Source organism: Neofelis nebulosa, chromosome 7 (genome assembly GCF_028018385.1).
Source record: "Neofelis nebulosa isolate mNeoNeb1 chromosome 7, mNeoNeb1.pri, whole genome shotgun sequence".
Lineage (NCBI taxonomy): Eukaryota > Metazoa > Chordata > Mammalia > Carnivora > Felidae > Neofelis > Neofelis nebulosa.
The window spans coordinates 110,318,633-110,338,755 of NC_080788.1; the positions used below are offsets into that span (position 1 = coordinate 110,318,633).

General features: G+C 37.0%; 1 protein-coding gene across 1 annotated transcript in view; it reads right to left on the reverse strand.

The window, feature by feature from the left end:
* KCNH5 (potassium voltage-gated channel subfamily H member 5) overlaps positions 1–20,123 on the reverse strand; it is a 306,423-nt gene that overhangs the window by 63,409 nt on the left and 222,891 nt on the right. The window contains exons 9-10 of the mRNA XM_058739265.1: positions 15,664–15,916; positions 1,432–1,628 (exon numbers count right to left, since the gene is read on the reverse strand). Of these exons, the coding sequence (XP_058595248.1) occupies positions 1,432–1,628; positions 15,664–15,916 (450 nt within the window). The remainder of the gene's footprint in view (positions 1–1,431; positions 1,629–15,663; positions 15,917–20,123) is intronic.

Sequence of the window (20,123 nt, forward strand, 5' to 3'; positions counted from 1 at the left end):
ATGGATAGGGGTTTTGGTGATCTCGCGGTGTGTGGGAAGACTCCAAAACTGGCAAAATTTATACTGGAGAAGACTTAATAAGATGTAAGAGTTTCAAATATCTAACGGGCTGCCTTGCAGAAGAGGAATTTGGCACTGGGGAAGGTAGAGCATGGACTAAAGGAGACTTATTTCTGCTTAAAAGGGACTCTACACTCACTGATGAATAAACAAGAAAATTCCACATTTAGTTCATATTCGGTACCCCTCTTCCCCATTCATCACTATCTTCACTTTCAATTACATCTACAAATCTGTGTTTCACATATTTGTGTTTCATATACCAGTCACACTTGGCTGTAAGCTCCTTAAGCATTGCGGCTCTAGTCCTCGTGCTCGCAACAACTCCTTACATTTTGTCATGCAGGTTGTGAGTGCTCAATAAACATTTGTTAACAAAAATATAACCTGAAAATGTTACTCAAATGTAGATCCAATGTTGTGACACAGCTGGGAGGAATATGACTCCTGCAGTCCTATCCTCTCTTAGAACCCCAAGTAGGGAACTATATTGATTTGCTTATGTTCATTTCTCTGCTGCTGCAGTAGAGATGCTGATTTGTCTCATGGCTTGATTTTTCTCCTCCATGTTAACTAAAGGGAAAGTTCTATTTAAGGGGGCAATGGGAAGGAAGCTTGCTATTTCAAAATACTTCACCATAGACAGGCAATTATTTTAGATGAAATTCCTTAAGTGCAGTTGTCCAAATGTGTATTTCATTCTTGGCAATAAAAGGGCCCTAGCCAATGTCCAATGACCCATAAATCATAGCTAGGGGATGTCTTTATGCAAATTAAATTTGTGTCATAGTCATCAATAAAAAAAGAAAATGTCCACGAAGATTGTATTTGCAACAGCAGTGCAAAGTTAAGGATTGCTATACCAATTTGTAGGACATGTCAGTGTGGCTAATTATTTTTTAAGATAGTATGCTTTGAAAGAATTCACAGGTAATAGGCTTTATGAATTGATCATTAAATGAGAAAGGATATTTAAATAGAGTCAGGAATATAAAATAAACATTCAGTCTGATTAACCTTACCAACTTAAAAAATCCACATAATAAAGTAAGGGACGCTGATGTTATTTTTACAGCAGTTATCATAAACCCCAAGAACTAATTATATTATAGTACAGTATGCTTGTTTCTCAACTCTGCCTTTCATTTTACTTTTAAATTATAAAGATTCAAGTCTTTAACCACATACTCAGGGCTTCTTCCCCCCTCTTAAAAAGGAAACAAAATATAAAGAAAGGAAAAGAATTATGTCACTTCAAATCAATGAGAATGTACAAGTGCAAAATGAAATACCTTTCACACCTCAGCTAATAGAGCATGACATATTAACTCTACTGATACTAATAAGGGGAAGTGGATACATGCAACATACCCGTTTCCTTAGATTACAAGTAAGAGTGAGATTCCTTGAGAATGAGTTTGCAAAAGCTGTATAAAAGTCCAGGACTTTGAGCAAGGCTTCTCGCTTGATGATGTGGAGGTCACAGTATGTTAGTGCTCGGACATTGGCACATGCGTGAGCGAGGGTGGTTTCCTTCCAGAAGATGTCTCCAAATACGTCACCTTTCCCTGGAAAATGGTATAAGATATGTATTCAAGTATGTATACTAGTTCTTATCCTAATCACTATTTTTATTCAGTTTCATATATGGTATTGATATACTAGCATAATTTAGAGCCTGAGTATATAACCCCATCCAGATACATATAACAATGTACAACAGTGTCATATAATGACAGAACTGAATGCAGTTCTTGATGGAAAATCTGGAGTGGTATGAATAAATGAAATACAACAAAGACAAAAATCGTATTTTAACAAATAGTTTCATTATCTTCTGCCATCATCACTTTTTCCATCTGACTAGAAGGAGCAAAGGTGACTTTTTAGTTTCATCCTTTCTTCTGCTTCTTCTGTAGAGATGACAGTAGAATGCAATATAGAAGGATCTGCTGTTACAGTATTTATAAATCTGGAACTGATTGCACATATATTAAACATACATTATTCAGCAACTAAGTCTTATGCTCCAGGCAGACTAATACTGGCCATGACTTATTCCCCAGGGATGCCTTTCCATCTCTCCTGAGCCAACCTTTATGCAAGGCCTCAGGGCCCAGCCCCGGGGGCTCCCCATCCACAACTACAGAGCCTAAGAAGCTGAGTTGGGGAAAACATGGAGACTCAGATTTGTTGTGCTATCAACAGTTCCCTAAAGAGTGCTATACTGTAGTGAAATGTGGATATCTTTTTGAAATTCTGGAAATCACACAGAAATCAACTCTTCACTTCAGAGCAGCATCCACTGGTGAGCTGAACTCCACAGTTCACCATTCCAAACCAAGAGTACTCAGTTGCCCAAACAAGATGGGGATAAGGAAGACTCAGAAATTAAGGCACTGTGCCAAAGACATGCTTTCTATACTCTAACCACAGAAATGAGTAAATATCTGCTTTCATCACAAAGATTGAAGTCAGAAGGGACAAGAAAAAAGGAAGAAGAAGAAGGGAACATCTTATAACACTTCAGGCCAGCAAGATTACCAGAGAGAAAAGGCAACATGTAACCAGAGAAACGAGGGAGAGAGAGGGAGACAGAGAGACAGAGAGACAGAGAGACAGAGATTGAGGTTGAGTGAGATTACACATTCTTGCCCACATAGACAGTTTGGAAATCCTTAAAGAACCATGAGGCACTCCAGGATAGAAAGAGAAAACATGCATATATTGAGAAAGTGGTTAAAACTACCATGTGATCATATGATCAGCATAAGGTAACCATAATGGATATTTAATTAATCTTGAGCATTTGTTTCCAGACACTCCAAAATCTTCTTTTAGTTAGTGACAGTGACAATTCAACGGTCTGATAGCCTTACATTTGTCCAAGGAAGGTTAATTAGAGACCTGTGACCCGAGGTAAGTCTCTGGGGTTATACAGCATCATAGATAACCTAAGGGAGACTTTAGGTATAGAAATTTAAAAAATAAGCCCTACCTCCACTTACACGGATGAATTTTAGATATCTGTAAGTGGCATTATCTAAATTTTAAACAAGTAATTCCAATTGTAAAGAAACACATATTTATTCTAATTGCATTATCAGAAGTACCACATTTAATTATAAAAATGTTCATTGAATGAGCACTGAGTAATGTATGGAAATGTGGAATCATTATCTCGTACACTTGAAATTAATATAATGCTGTATGTTAATTATACTTCAATTTAAAATAAATAAATGAAAGACTATTATGCAGCACCCAAGTATCATAAATTGGAAAATAGTGACAAAAAGATGTTCACATTATGTAAAATAACAAAGGCAGAATATCAAATCATACACATAGTATGATCTCATTTTATGCACTCTACAAAGCAAGTGCACCAAAATGGTAGGTTCTCTCTGCCTTATGGATTCTGGATGGGTTTTATGGTCTTATTATTTCCATTTATTATTTTTTAATCAGAAGACATCAACAACTGTTATATTATCATAGTCCCTGGTGCTATGAAAGTAACAGGGCTTCTAAAGGGCTGCTTTCATGTACCTCTTGTTCCTTTTACTCTATCGTCACTGCTCTACTCTCTATACTAGGTTTTTCCTTGAAAAGACAGAAGAAGGATTCTACTTCTTTCTGATTCATTTCTGTGACCCTTTCTCAAACTATCACTTATAATACAGCCTCTGACCTATTTATAAGTGCTCAGTACACTTCAGCTATCTGATTTTCATGTGCAGTAACTACAATGATAATCAATGTTTTTGACTAAGTAATTTCACTTCCAGGAATCAATCAAGATTTAGGACCAATACATGGAATATTCGGTCACAACCCCAGATTGGTAAGACAAACAAACAAATAAATGAATAAAATATCCAACTATGGAAAGCTATCTACATATCAAGCATCAGTTCACATAGAATTAAAACTGTCTTTTGGAATAATGTGCAAAAATGCTTACCTTATAATACTAAATGAAAAAATAGAGATACAAAGTATAATATAATTTTGGTTACAACTACAATAAAGTACATAAAAATGAAACCAAAACTCCCAGACTAAAGTAATTATCAATTAAAAGTACTTTTTCTTATTTTCTTAAAATAAAATATTCATGACAAAACCAAATATACTGTATTTCATTATTCTATGTTATTCTATAGAGGACATGTTATTATTAATTGATAAATTAATTAACTGCTGAAATTAAAATTGTGTTAAAAGCCAAAGGGGGAGTGCCTGGGTGGCTCAGTCAGTTAAACGTCTGACTCTTGATTTTGGCTCAGGTCATGATCTCATGGTTCATGAGAAGGAACCCCACATCGGGCTCTGCACTGACAGCTCAGAGTCTGCTTGGGATTCTCTCTCTCCCTCTCTCTCTCTCTGTCCCTTCTCCACTTATACTCTCTCTGTCTCTCTCAAAAATAAATATAAATAAACATTAAAATAAAGCCAAAGGGATACAAGACTAGAAGAAAGTGCATTTAAATAATTATAGCAACTGGCTTCAGGTAATGTGTTTAGTTTTTCTTCTTTCTACTTTATGTTTTCCAAATTTTTCTGTAATGAATCTGCCTAATTTTCATTTAAAAATAGCAAGCTACTTTCACAGATGTATTTCCTTACCTATTTTAATAAAACTGAATTAATAAAATATGTAAATAGATCTACAGAATAATAGATGAATATTCATTGATTGATTAGTGTATCATCAATGAGTAAAATATACCCCATATATAAATGAATTTCCCATTGCCAACATAGACCATTTTTTAAATATTTTTATTTATTTTTGAGACAGAGAGTGAGGTAGGGGCAGAAAGAGAGGGAGACAGAGTATCTGAAGTGGGCTCTGCGCCTGATACAGGGCTCAAACTCACCAACCGTGAGATCATGACCTGAGCTGAAGTCGGACACTTAACTGACTTAAGCCACTCAGGTGCCCCCAGACCATTTTTAATTATGGAGGCATTCAAATGTCTGTTACATATTTTACCTAACTGCTGAAGTTAAATATGTCTGATACATATTTCTATCAAAAATTTTAAATTATTTATTTTTTTCATATCATGGATAAATAAAAAGCCTGTGATGTGGAGAGAATAGCATTAAGGAGAACATGAACTCATAAGGGCAGGGAATTTTCTCTGGTTCATCCACTCTTGTTATTCCCCAATTCCTAGAACAGTTCAAGCAAGAGCTAAACAGATATTTTTTGGAAAGAAAAATGTGAATGGAAAAAGGGGAGAGAAGAAAGACACAGAAGAACAAATTGGGAAATAAGACGTTCAAGTTAGATGTGAGGCTCTACCTGTAATGGTGTGGCCTAGATCAAGTTATTCAACTACCTGAATCAACACCTGTTGCTTTGACCCTAAAGCGAACAAGATGAACAAAAACTAATGTTTAAGGTGTCTCTACATCTATAACTCTATGGTAATTCAACTAAAAATCATCAAATTGTATTTTCAAGATAATATTTTTTCTATGTCAAATTGGCCAAAAAAAAAAAAAAAAAAGACTAAAATCTAGGGCCTCAACTCCAAATCCTCAACTTGAATCCCAACTGATTCAAGCAAAGTAAAATTTACCCCTGCTCCTCCTCTTAAAAGAAGTTTAGAGAAGCATAGCAAAGTTAATAAATGTGGATAATTCGGCCCTCAGCATTGGAACTCACATTGCATAATAAGCAATACTAATTGCTGTATAACATAGAATTTCCATTAGGATACACATTGATATAATCAATCATTTTAAAGTGTGTTTGCTTTATCCAGTTATCTATACCAATTTATAGTCACTTAATTCACAATAAACTTTTATGGCACTTCTGGAAGATGTGTCTTGTAAATCAATTAATTAATTTACCATTCACAGTAGAGCTGACTAACGTTCTTCTCCAAGGAATATTATGCATATCTACACTGAGTAATCAGAAATCACAGATTGTAGAGACATGGGATCGTGCATGGAATATCCAGTAGCTGCACAAGTTCAGATCTGGGTCCTTCTGTTCGTCTTCGTGGCTATAGGATATTTGATGCTAGTTTTTAGGTCAGCTCTCACTGGGTGCAAGTAGTCTCAGCTATAAACATTTCAGGGCTTGAGAAAACTAACCTTCCCCCAAAGCCCTAAAATTAGTAGAAAAGCTCACACTCAACATGAAAGTTGTTGTTTGGCCTATTTATATATTCTCAGTTCTTTGCATCAAGTCTTATGAAGTATTTCACTTCTAAACCACAGGAAACAGGACAGTAAAACAGGAGCGAATTAAAGATTCAGAGACTATGAAACTGGAAAATGTAAAGACAAAACAGAGATGACAAGTAACAATATAATTAAAGGAGTAGTACAGACCATGGTATATTTAGGGAGTATGATCCCCTGAGGTGCTGGTTTTATAGTCAGAGCTTTTTAAAAAATTTGAAACACATTATTTGGTGAGTTAATGAAATGGATAAAACAAATGCATTAAAGTTATTTCAGTTATTCATCAGTGAGTATAGCTATCTAATATAGCCAATGAATCCCTAAAAATACAGCATTTGAAACGTAGGTCGTTCCCTGTCTGGTGTAGTCATGGCTCTATGTGATGATTCTTCTATAGAATGGACCTAATCCCTGTATTCACTTTTATCATTAGTCAGCCCTTCACTCTGATTATTGCAGTAGGCTCATAAACTTTATTGTGAATACATATGCATAAAAATATTCATTTATACGTGAACAACACTAGGAGTTTTAGAATTATGTGATTTTTAATGGACTTTGACTATAACAACACCTAGTGTCATCCACTAATGTTTTAAAGGCATAGAACAGAAACAACAAGATGATGAGTGTTAAAATTAAGAAATTATATAGGTGTAGTAGAATAGAATCTTTTAAAACATTTAGAATTGATGCCTGCCAATCTTTGGTGATTGATGCCCAAGGTCATTCTGTTCAAAAATTATAATGGATAAAAACCCGAAGACACTTTTAGAGAAGCAAATAATTCTTATATACTAAAAAAAACCCACTGATGTAGCTTGTAAATTTTTATTTATACAAAGAAAGAGTCAAATAGCTCCTGCTACGCAGATGTAAAACTAGAGTATCCCGTATCAACAAGGAATGAAGGCAGGGAAGGAGAGTGGGAACAAGACAGGGATGTATAGGTGGGTGTAAGAAAGCTGGGAAAATGCAGATGAAGCTTTCTGTAAGTGGATGTCTCGACCTCAGGAAAACAAAAGAGCAGTAAGAAAGGAGGCTTCATGGCCCCACCCTGTCAAGAGAACAGCAGCACTTAAGGGAAGGGTAGAGGATTGAGCCTAAGAACTGAGACAAGTCCCAAGGTCAGAACAGAGTCAGGGATGGAGAAGTAAACTCTACCTCTTCTAGGAAGGAACTGCAAAGATTTGTGGCCATTCTTGCAATCCTGAGGCATTCTTGAAAGCTTCGTTTCCAATTTCATACCTCCCAACTAGGTAGACTCTGAACTCTTCCAGGGCCCAGAGGAAAGACTGGCAAGCAGCATTTAAGATCCCCATCTTGTGTTCTGAGGGCTCCCGAGAGACACTCTGAGCCAGTTTTCCCTGGTCCTAAACACCTGCCTGGCGGTGAACCAGTCACTATGAGGACCATATTTTTAGATAAGTAGATGATTAACCACCTCATAGTCATGTCATATTTGGTGCAGGATTTTTGTTACACTGGTGTGGTATTTAACAGTGTTGTTAGAAAAATCTTTTTTTAATAAAAGGAAACAAATTGGTGACAATAACATAAGCACTATATTTTCTGTCAATATTAAACCAAATAATTGTATAATTTCAAAATTCTATTTAAGAATAGTTAACTGGAACCCATGGGGGAGGGGAAGGGAAAAACAAAAAGGTTAGAGTGGGAGAGAGCCAAAGGCATAAGAGACTCTTAAAAACTGAGAACAAACTGAGGGCTGATGGGGGGTGGGAGGGAGGGGAGGGTGGCTGATGGGCATTGAGGAGGGCACCTGTTGGGAGGAGCACTGGGTGTTGTATGGAAACCAATTTGACAATAAATTTCATATATTGAAAAAAAAAACTTATTTGAAGTTAAATTTTAAAAAATAAAAAAAATAAATAAAAAATAAAAAAAATAGGTATGACCTGGGGTGAATCACCTGATACCATACTGCACAGCCTCTGTTTCTTCATCTTTAGAATGACTATAGTAAATACTTGATTCACAGAGTCGATTAAATGATTTGATATAATAATGCATATAAAATAATGAGTACTCAATGACTATTGGTATTTGTATCAGCCTCTCAAAGGGGCTGAAGTGCATTTTTCAAAAATATACTTTTGATAAGAAATATTAAAAGCAAAATGTGTAGATTTTAAATTTTACTTAAGCATGGGGAGGGGTTTCTTATTTACTAACCACAAATATGGTTTTTATTTCTTTAAGCCCCTTTTAACTCTTGAGTGTTCATTTTCTTAAAATTTTGTTTTAATGTTTACTTATTTTTGAAAGAGAGAGAGAGACAGAGAGACAGAGCATGAGTGGGGGAGGGGCAGAGAGAGAAGGAGACACAGAATCCTAAGCAGGTGCCAGGCTCCAAGCTGTCAGCACAGAGCCCAATGTGGGACTCGAACTCATGAACTGTGAGATCATGACCTGAGACAAAGTCGGACGCTTAACCAACTGAGCCACCCAGGTGCTCCTTAAGTGTTTATTTTCAGTAAAATTAATTCTGACTTGCAGAACTATTTATTCCAGTTGATAGGGAAAGCAATGCTACTTTTAGGAATCAAAGCTAAGTCCCCTTCCAAAGAAATAATTTCAACTTTTCCTACCATGGCCAATCACCATGGTATAAATTAGATTCTTTCTTGATACTGGGAATTCCTGATGTATAACAAGGAAGGAGTGTTTTATTAAAGAGTTTTAAGTGACCTGAGATATTTAACATTTGGCCTGCTGTATTCTCCTTGTTCAAAATGCCCAAATGGTAGTCAGGAAACTTCCTGCAATTCAACATGGTGTGAAAACACAGTAGGGCAAAGTAATGGCTCAAGTCAGGCTGGAAAGGAAACAAGAACAAAATGGCCTCAGAGGCCATGCTAAAAGTTACATTTTATCCTCAAGTTGCTAAAAAGTCAATCTTAATGAGAAGACCACATGGTAAATTATATTTTAGAATGAATATTTTGGTGGCCACATAACAAAGAATTGGAGGTTGAAGCTGATGACAGATTGTGAGCTCTCCAGGCCTTTCAGATGGCAGTCACAGCCCAGGACCAAGCTTTTAAAAGCAGTCACCATGTGAAGGGGTATTAAGGATAGGATAAAGAGATAACAAGGTGATAGAATCAACAAGACTTAGTTTTGAAGGAAGATTGGGAAAGAATTTGAAATTGAGTCTGAACTACTAGACTGTAAAAACTTGCATTTTATCCAAAAAATCTACAGGCTGAAGAACTCTAAAGTATATAATTTGAACCATACAAATAACGTTGGAATCACTACTTTGAAAGTTTAAAACAAGACAAGCACGTAATTTTTTTAAAGCAAATAACTGGCTTGACCTTTATAAAAATGTCTGAATTCACCATGTTCATCATCATAATAATGTATAGCAAACCTACCTGGTTCATAGTTCAACATCTCGAAACAGAAACATGGATGCAAAAGAAAATAACTTTGGGGGCTTGGTAAAAGCCCTTTTAAGGATTTAAAGTGTGAAACACTTGACTTCTAATAGCAAGTACGGGAAGAAATCTTAACTGTAGCATGAAAGGCACATTTTCGCAGATTCTCAAAATAGCAAAATATTATTCATTCACATCTTAGAATTTTTTTTCTTTTTGGAGTAAAAACAAGCAGATTTTGAATTTTGAGCACCATAATTTGTAAGTTTTATTTGATAACACAAAACTCTTAACTCAGGTACTAGAAATTATTTTTTTATTATTAAGGTTATTTAACTCTGTCATTCTCTGCCTCACTTCTGCTCTCTGCCCTAGACCCATAACAATATCTAACCCCTCCATCCAAACTACATGAATAAGCATAACTCTCTCGGGAATTTGAATTTACAATTAGAAGACTTAGATACAGATTGTTTTAGATTAAGAACTCTAGCTCTATGATTCTCATCATCAACAGACCCAGAAAAGACAAAATGTGAATGCAGCAAAACAAATATCTTGGGAGCCAGGTCTGTCGTTCACAGGGAAATGTCATTTATATAGCCCTTAAAGATGCAATATACCTCGCTGAGACACTTAAAAGTAACCTGGCTGTTTTAGCCACACCAGTAAATCTGTTCACATTAGGTAATTATAGGGTAGGAACTAAAAAGCAAGAAGATACTAAAGAATATAAAATATTACATATGCATCATGAACTTAATTTGGAATTTTTTGTGTCTCATAAAAAGTGGGAAGGTCAAAAAGAAAAAGGTGGAGGTGTAAGAACTGAAACAGCTTCAACTTGGAAAAAGACATGAAAAGCAATTATCTTCACCTGCCCTATTTAGAAAAACATCTTGAAGCCATCCTTCAACGTTAAAAAAAGAAAGCATTTTGTTGACTACATTTTTAATCTTTCCACTAATTAGTTATGGTTCAGAACGTATTCATTAAACACTTAGCATTTTTGACACACTAAAGAATTATGTACCTACCAAGAGACTGTTGAAAGGCAAAGATCCAAAAGAATGAAACTGCACCTGTTCTTTGGATTCAGCAATTTTAATTAATTTTAAAATGACCTCCCTTCTCTACCTTTCAACTGGCAAACGAATCAATGTAAAAGAGAGAAAATCCTGTTTATTTCTCCTATCAGACCAACTGAGGTAAATCTTCATCTTTCTGAGCTATGCTCGGATGTGAGACATGTTTTTTTCTTTCTGTCTCTTACATAAGGCAAAAAGTCATTAGACCTGATGAAAAAGGACACATTTCAATGCTAAAAGCCACAATTCACAATGAAGATACAACAGTTATGAATATCTGTGCACCAAATAACACAGCAGCAACCATGAGACAGCACAAACTACAGGAGATACAAGAAGGCACAGATAAAACACATTAATAATAAGACACTTTAACATGCATATATCGTGTTTTTCACAAATTTAGATTTGTGCCAACACCATGTTAAGCAGATCTATTTACCATCATTTTTCCAACAGCATTTACTCATTTTGTGGTTTTTTTTAGGTTGTATCTATTTATCTATTTTTTGAGAGACAGAGAGAGAGAGAGAGAGAATATGCAAGTGGGAGAGGGGCAGAGAAAGAGGAAGAGAGAGTATCCCAGTCAGGCTCCGCGCTGTCTGCACAGAGCCCAATGCCAGGCTCAAACTCACAAACCATGAGATTATGACCTGAGCTGAAACCAAGAGTCTGATGCTTAACTGAGCCACCCAGGCACCCCTATTTGCTCACTCTGTGTCTCTGACTCAAACGTTAATAATTCTCACAATACTTCAAACTTTTTCCTTATTATTATATGTTATAGTGACTTGCTACCAGTGATTGTGACCCACTGAAAGCTCAGATGATGGTTAGCAATTTTTTTAGCAATAAAATACCTTTTAACTGAGATATATACTTTTTTCTTAGACATAATGTTGCACACCTTATGGATTACAGTATAGTGTAAACATAAATTTTATATGAACTGGTAAACCAGAAAATTCACTTGACTCACTTTATTGAGATACTTGATTTTTTGTGGTGGTCTGAGACCAAACCTGTAATAACTACCCAAGTATGCCAGCAGAAGACCTAACCAACTTACTAAAAAGGCAGAAAACCCAAAGATATTTATCAAACTTCACTTCCTGATAATTTTTGCAACTTTTCACTAAGTTTGTAATTATGTCAAAATTAAGCTATCAAAAAATGAGAAGAAGGAGAAGAGAAACAGAAAGAGCAGAAAAGGAAAGGATAGTCACCAAAATGTTAGGAGTGACACTGTTGAGTTTCTCTTTTCCTCTCCCTCTCTTAAAACATTGTTAAGGCGGGGCGCTTGGGTGGCTAAGTTGGCTGGGCATCTGACTTCGGCTCAGGTCATGATCTCACGGTCCGTGAATTCAAGCCCCACGTTGGGCTCTGTGCTGACAGCTCAGGGCCTGGAGCCTGTTTCAGATTCTGTGTCTCCCTCTCTCTCTGACCCTCCCCCATTCATGCTCTGTCTCTCTCTGTCTCAAAAATAAATAAACATTTTAAAAAAATAAAAATAAATAAAAAACATTGTTAAGGTATGTTGAGTGTTAAATAACCCTCCCACCCTTCCTTTTTTTTAAGTTTATTTATTTATTTTTGGGAGAGAGGGGGAAGGGGGAGGAACAGAGGGAGAGAGAGTATCCCAAACCCATGCAGACCCCCACATGGGGCTCCAACCTACCAACTATGAGATCATGACCTGAATCGAAACCAAGAGTGGGACACTTAACTGACTGAGGCACCAGGCGCCCGCCACCCTTCTTTTAATCATAAAAGTACTTTAGAAAAGTCTAAAAACATGCGTACTCAATGGAAACCACACTAAGAAGTCACAAAATGGAGCCAGAGTGGGGATCTACAAATCAAGAGGCTGGCTATTAGGAAAAACCTTCCTGGCAGGTTCCAAGGTAGGTTCCAGGCAGGGCTTCAGAGGCCTCCAGGGTGGAACCTGCACATGGTGTGAATACAAGGGCAATCCGACAATGCCCTCGTGCTCCCTCTCCTGCAGAAGTTCTCTAGGAGTCCACCCTCCCAGTCCACAATGTCTTCAGACTGTCTCTCCAATAAACCCAGATTGGCAGAAGGTACCAGGACAGAGTTCCCAAAGCTAATCACCACATCTGTCCTGTCATCACTGATCCAAACCACAGACTCCTGTAAGACAGTATTTTTGTCTGGCCCCGTGGTGCCAAGGCAGCTGGCCAGCCCATGTAGCCTCTGCCACTATGGCACTTCCCAGCCTGGCCCACCTACTTCCACCCTGAGAGATCACTTCCGGGTCAAACTTTGTTTTTTGTTTTTGTTTTTTTATTTTTTTTCTTTTTTTCAACGTTTTTTTTAATTTTTATTTTTGGGACAGAGAGAGACAGAGCATGAACGGGGGAGGGGCAGAGAGAGAGGGAGACACAGAATCGGAAACAGGCTCCAGGCTCCGAGCTGTCAGCACAGAGCCCGACGAGGGGCTCGAACTCACAGACCGCGAGATCGTGACCTGGCTGAAGTCGGCCGCTTAACCGACTGCGCCACCCAGGCGCCCCTGTTTTTTTAAATAAAAATCCTCTTACTGCCCTTTGGCTGAATTAATCTTTGTGAGAGGCCCATGGAAAAAAAGGAAAGAAAAGTTTCCAGGGAAGAGGGATGTACATATAATTTGACTCATTAAACCAAAAGATGAAAAGTCTCTGAATCCCAAGACTTTTTTGAAGAAGATAAACAAAAGCACACAAAGAAATAAAATGAGACAGATATATAATGAGACTGGTCCAATACTCAGGGGCCCTGTGTTCATTTTCACTGTGTCACTGTGCAAAACCAGCTACCATTTTATTTTAAAATGAAAAGAAAATGCATTTTGTCTGTCTCACTGAGCAAATGATTCCAGCTTAACAAACCCAACCCAGCGGCACTGCACCCAGGGCTTTCTCCACCCTTCTTTTTAGAAAATAAGTTACCAAGGTGAAGCTGTAATGAAGCAAATGGGGCAAAGTAAATGACAATGAGTACACAGCTGAGGTAACTTATCACAAGGCACACGCTTCACTGTAATATATCCGATGCCTGTTCTCCTACCCACCATTGACATGAACATGCAGGAAAAGAAAATACACCTGTTTTATCCTCTTCTTTAAGCAAACAAGAATGGATGTGGTGTGTATATGCTTCATTTTACCACAAAGGATTGTTCTGGCAAAATACACACTTTTTATGAAGGATTACATAGAACGCCTTTATACTCCGGGAAACAAAGCAGAACAACCACTAAGTAGCATTAAACACAGTGCTGACTCTAAAGTGCTATACGAATTTCTCTTGCAAAAATTAAAAATAAAAATATTTCCTAAAAGAAATCTCACCTTAACTGTAATGCTATTTCTCAATAGTGTTCCGTCATTTGCAACCCTGAACCATTTTCTCTAACTCTTACTAATTTTACTGAACCTATTTTCCTATGAAGGCTCACTGCTTCTCAATACTAAATTCTGTCTTATTTCAGGTAATTGTGCTTTTTGAAATCAGTTATTCATTTTTGTGCTGGACTTTACTTTTGTAGCTTCTAAAACACAGAAGTCCAATCTTTTACTTACAAGAGTAAGTGGCATTCAAGCTATGGTAGATTGACCTCAGTAGCAAAAAAAAAAAAAAAAAAAAATCCAATAGTTTAAAAATTGAGCTCGTTTTTCATGAGACACAAGCCATGAAAAATATGAAAATGGAGTTGACATCCTGCAATTTTAACTTATTTTACTTGAGAGAAAAACAAGGGCTGATTCTCTCTGACCTCATTATGGCTTCTTTTTATACCTATGTGGACTTCATGAAACTGCTACAGATTTATGAGTAGAAATAATCTAAAATATTTAGGGGCACTGGGTGGCTCAGTCGGTTAAGTGACCAACTCTTGATTTCGGCTCAGGTCATGAGGTCCTGAGATTGAGCCCCATATCAGGCTCCCCACTAGGAGTGGAGCCTGTTGAGGATTCTCTCTCTCTCCTTCTGCCTCTCCCCTGCACATGTACATGCTCTCTTTCTCTCTCTCAAAAAAAAATAAAATAAAATAAGATCAAATAAAATAAGATCAAATAAAATAAAATAAAATATCATTTAGCATATTTTAACCAATATACACATTACAATGCCCCAAACATGTAATTTTTTAAAATGTTGTTATTTACATACTCTATCTCTGACTCTTTTTTGTTAGTATAACAATCTACTGGGTCTCTGAATTTTTTATTTAATTTTATTATTAGCCAAATATTTTTTCTTGGTTCACGAATGGATGGAACAAGCTTTATAAACCGAAATTTACTTGCACTATGATTACTCTAACATAATGGGTTAAATTCATTTACCTCCTCATCACTTTCAGCTCATTACTTAGGTCTGCTGTGGATGAATGAGGCATAAATATTTAGAATAAGATGATCTGTACTCAAGTCCTAACTCATTTACTAACTAGCTGGGAAAGTCACTAAACTTTTCTGGTCCTCATTTTGCTCATATCTAAAAGAAAGTATTGAGTTAGACAGGTTCTGTTGCCCCTCTGAGACTATCATTCTAGGTTAGCAACCTGAAAATAGTTCCATAAGCCATTTTCACACTTACCAACATGGAGGTACAGACACCTTAGGCTATGACCAACTCTAGTCTAAAAGGTATTGTCCTACTATTGCCAAAGAAAGTTTAATCAAACCCTTGTGCAGCCCATTAAGCTGTGACCAATACGAATGTTCTTTGCTGACAGAGCATTACTAGTTTTTACTAAGATTCATTGTCTCATTAGTGACCCAATTTCCAAAGTCACCAAGCAGAGGAAATTTCTCTTAAGAAACCTGAGAAGCAAAATCTCTAAAACTGTTACAAATTTGCTACTACATTAGGAAAGTTCACAGTACCTAAAATAGCCACCACCTCATCATCCTGGATGACTTCCAAGGATCCTGACACCACAAAGCAGAGGGCATCCACACTTTCTCCAGCATGGTAAATGAGGTCCCCAGGAGCACAGTGAATCGTTTGGAACTCTACCGCCAAGGCGCGCAGACACCCATCACTGGCCAATCGAAAAGCAGGGTGTTCATTGAAAACCTTCCGATTTAGATGAACACAGATATCAGCTCTCATGTCCTTGGGGCAGATGGAGAGAACCTGAAGAAAGTGAGAAATGAAGAAGTGAGAAGAAAAGAAAAAAGGCTATTTCAGTAAAAAAGTCATCCAACAAATGTTCAGCTGCGACAAAGTCGGCAACATACTGTACTAGATGCCGGGAATGCAAAGTTAAAAGTCACACCTCTGTTCTCAAGGACCTAATTATCCAGGGAGATGGGCTGATGAGCATATGGAGTGTTACAATGCAGCATCACACAGTAAAACTTTGAGAGTGGTATGGATCTCTCCATAGAAAGAACAGAGTCTTGGAGCGCCTGGGTGGCTCAGTCGGTTGAGCATCTGACTTCGGTTCAGGTCATGGTCTCACAGTTCATGGGTTCAAGCCCCACATGGGGCTCACTGCTGTCAGCACAGAGCCCGCTTCAGATCCTCTGTCCCACTCTTTCTCTTCCCCTCCCTGGCTTGTGCTCTCTCTCTCACTCTCAAAAATAAATAAAACATTAAGAAAGAACAGAGTCTTAGGTGGTTAGGAAGAGTCTCAGAAAAAAAACCTTGATATAATTTCATCAAAGAGCCAACTAAAATAGGGTATTACCTTTCATCTTAGTCTAGTCTCTGTTTTGAGAATTTTTTCATAACTAAAACCAAATTTAGTCTGATGTACTTTACTCCACATGGGAAGTGGATTCATATTAATCAATTATAAGAAAACAAAATCAACAAAAGTACCCTTGTAACTTGACATGCAGGCACTGGCTGATAAAACTCTACCCTTGATGTGTCTATTTTCACTCTTAAAAATTTTCATTTTACAAATAGCTTTATGCTCAAGGAGTGGAAAAGGTATTCACTAGCCTTCTGTAGGGTTTATGCAATTGGGAGTGGCGGCGCCCGCAAGGTGAGCACATTACTGCCTGGCAACCTTGCTTGTACTGGTCTTTGACTCCAGACTGCCAAGGGAAACAGGAAAATTCAAGCTACAGGCAGCCTTCAGAAGAGGGCACAACTGGCAGAAACATGCTTAGATAGCTCTCTACCGAAGGGTTAGAAGGTTCTTATTGCCTGTAGCTTTCAGACAGGGCAATTAATGACCCAGAATAAAATGGACATCATCACCACATCTAATCAGAGCATCATAAAGCAAGATGTAATTACAGAAGTCAGTACCACCTATTTGAAAGATGTGTGTAAAAACTCACTTAGAATCCTCTCCCAGCCCCCTTGGGTAAGTTTCCTTGTCAGAAATTTTTTTCTCTGATAGGCTTTCAGCCCTTCAAATAGAAGTCTTAAGCTGATCTTTCCCCATTAAATTATACTGAATAAAGTTTTAATATGAAATGTGTTTCTTTCCTGTACTACATACATTTTAACCTTTAAAAAAATTACCTAAGGCTTGAAATATCCTGGATATTCCTTTCACTCGGGACTCATGATCAATGAAAAGTTGGTTGCCTCCCTGTGTAGAAGATGAGTCCATCATAAATGTAAAGACCATTAATTAAATTATACTTCCAGTATCCTTTCCCTTAGTCTTTCCTAATACCGTACATATTATTTTGTACCACTTAAGCAACTCTGTGGCTTTTTTAATACTCCTTATAATTCCTATAGGGAGTAGGGATCAACTCACCTATCCTGAAAAATGTCATCTTTGAAGAAAGGAATGCCTAACAGAGCTTTAGAAGCAATTAGCACTTTCCCTTCCACATCAGTTGTTTTCCATAGTAATGTAATGTTTTCTTTATTATATTAATCTTTAATGACTTCTGACATTACTGGTTCAATAGGCACTTATTCAACTCCAATGATGGGGTGCACCCCTGCAGTAAGCCCCTGGAACTAGAAGGATTAATAAGACACTGTCTTTGCCTTGGAGGAGCTAGCCGCAAAGTAGCAGGAGGAAGACATGTACAAAAAGTTAAAATACAATGAGAAAAGTGCTAGGACAGGACATGGACAGGGTGACATGGGAGCCCATGTTGCCTAGGAGTCATTACTTATGGCTTAGAGGTAGGAAAAAGATAAGGCTCGAGAACACTTAGATCTGGGTGCATATCTATCACTTACTACCTCTGTAGCCTAAGTTGTCTTATCTCTAGAAACCTCACCTGTGAAATGGGATAATGGCGCTCATTTCATAGTCCCATTGCAGGAATTAAATGAAAGGGCTTGAGTTTAGCACAGTTTAGCCTTGCACATGGCCAGGACTAAAGAAATGTTGGCTTTTATTACCCCTATCAAACATGAGTACTTTTTTTTGTTCTTTTTTTTTCAAGTTTACTTATTTTAAGAGAGACAGAGAGAGCTCAAGTGGGAGAGGAGCAGAGAGAAAGAGGGATAGAGGATCCAAAGAGAGCTCCATGCTGACAGCAGACAGCCAATGTGGGGCTCAAACTCATGAACCATGAGATCATGACCTGAGCCGAAGTCAGATGCTTAACCAACTGAGCCACCCAGGCGCCCCTTGAACATGAATATTCTTACAAAGTTTATTGTTGCTTTAGCTCTCTGGAAAAACAATATACTTTTTTTCTTTTTCTTTTTTTTATTTTCCACCCTGTTCTGAATTCTGTATCTTGGCTGTCGAGATTCTAGGCAAAATTAAGGAAATATCTCAGCATGACCCTGAAGATATTTCAAGCACTAGCTAATATTAATATTTTTCTCAAGTTGAAAATGAAATTAGTGCTAGAAAAGCCAAAAAGTAAAAATAATTTTAAAATATATACACACATGCATAAACATTATACTGAATAGCTTAATGGGAAAATGAACCATTCTGTTTCTATTCCATTTACCTTACAGGGTTTTTAATGTTTTGGATTCATTTTGGTTAGCAGTCATTTTATGTCCTTTTAATTATGTCTTTCAGGATGCATGCTTCAAATGAAATCCTCCAATGTAAGCAATATTCTCCGTTCAGTGGCATATCAAAAGAGGATTTTTATTACATATTAATTGCATCTTCCCTTTTTTGTTTCACTTCACTTATGACACTAATTCATTTATTATTTTTATAGGTGCCATATACTAAAGTTCAAACGTCATAAAGTGACAAGTTAAAACTAAGTTAAAATAGACCAAAGTCACACCCAGTGGCAAGCTCATTCCCTATCCTTAGATAGAGCATGTGCCTTACATGCTGTGTCTGCCATTGAAATATGAGTATAGATTATTTTTTCTGTAAATGAAGGCACTGACAAGTGTCTTAGGCAAGACAAAACTTAGTTTTAAGTGATAAAATTATCATTCAAGATGACTCTAACACCTGGTCCATTAGTCCTAATTTCAATGTACTCTGCCTTGAATGTCATATGCAATCTCTTGTGGATAAGGTCCTTACTGAGTATCTTATAGTTATAAACAAATGAAATTATATTTCAGTAGAAAATATTCATATTAAAATGAGTATCTCCTCTTCATGTCAGGATAGTTATAAATTAGATTCTTAATTAGGACAACGGATACATTTTCTCTTTGGAAGAGCTATAGCCATATACAAGGAGTCATTCTTAGAATTCTGCAACCAACCCTGGAAAAAGAAAAAAAATGCCATGGTCTGAAGAAGGAAACTTTTTGAAATTCATTGATTTATGATACCAAGGACACATATAGTCATTCATTTAACTCGTGGTTAGTAAGAATTGGTTATACACTTGTTAACATGTGGGCTACTATGCACGCCCTCCAGATCCAAGAGCAAAACTTTCAGTGCCTGTATCCCTAGAGCTTCCAGTCACGATTAGCTTAAAAAATGACTATTCTTAGTCCAGTGCCCCATTTTACAGATAAGGCAAATGTATAACATAAAGTTTATGTGATTTGCTCAAGGCCTCTCAAAAAGTTACTAGCAAAACCCACAACTCTTTGGGTTCCAGTTTTTAAGCCATGCTCCTCAACGAAGCTCAACCAGGAACAAAATGTGACATCTGACACTCTTTTATGTTTGCTGGGTCTTTGAATACTACAAAAATATAGATGCTGATTTCTGAAAATCATTTAATGTCCAATTAATCAAAATATACCTTTTTTATTAAGAAATCGCTGATGTGCATACCACCACCACCACCAAAGAGCAGCCTAGATTTCCTTGCAGATTTGCTTCCATTTCTAAACACTTTAATTTCAGCTTCAGATAAATGTATTGCCATATTTTAGTGTGTGGGTGAAGACATAAGGATGCACTGACAAATTATTTATCTCATTACTATTTGCCAAAAGGAAGTAATCTTATTTGAAATATAAG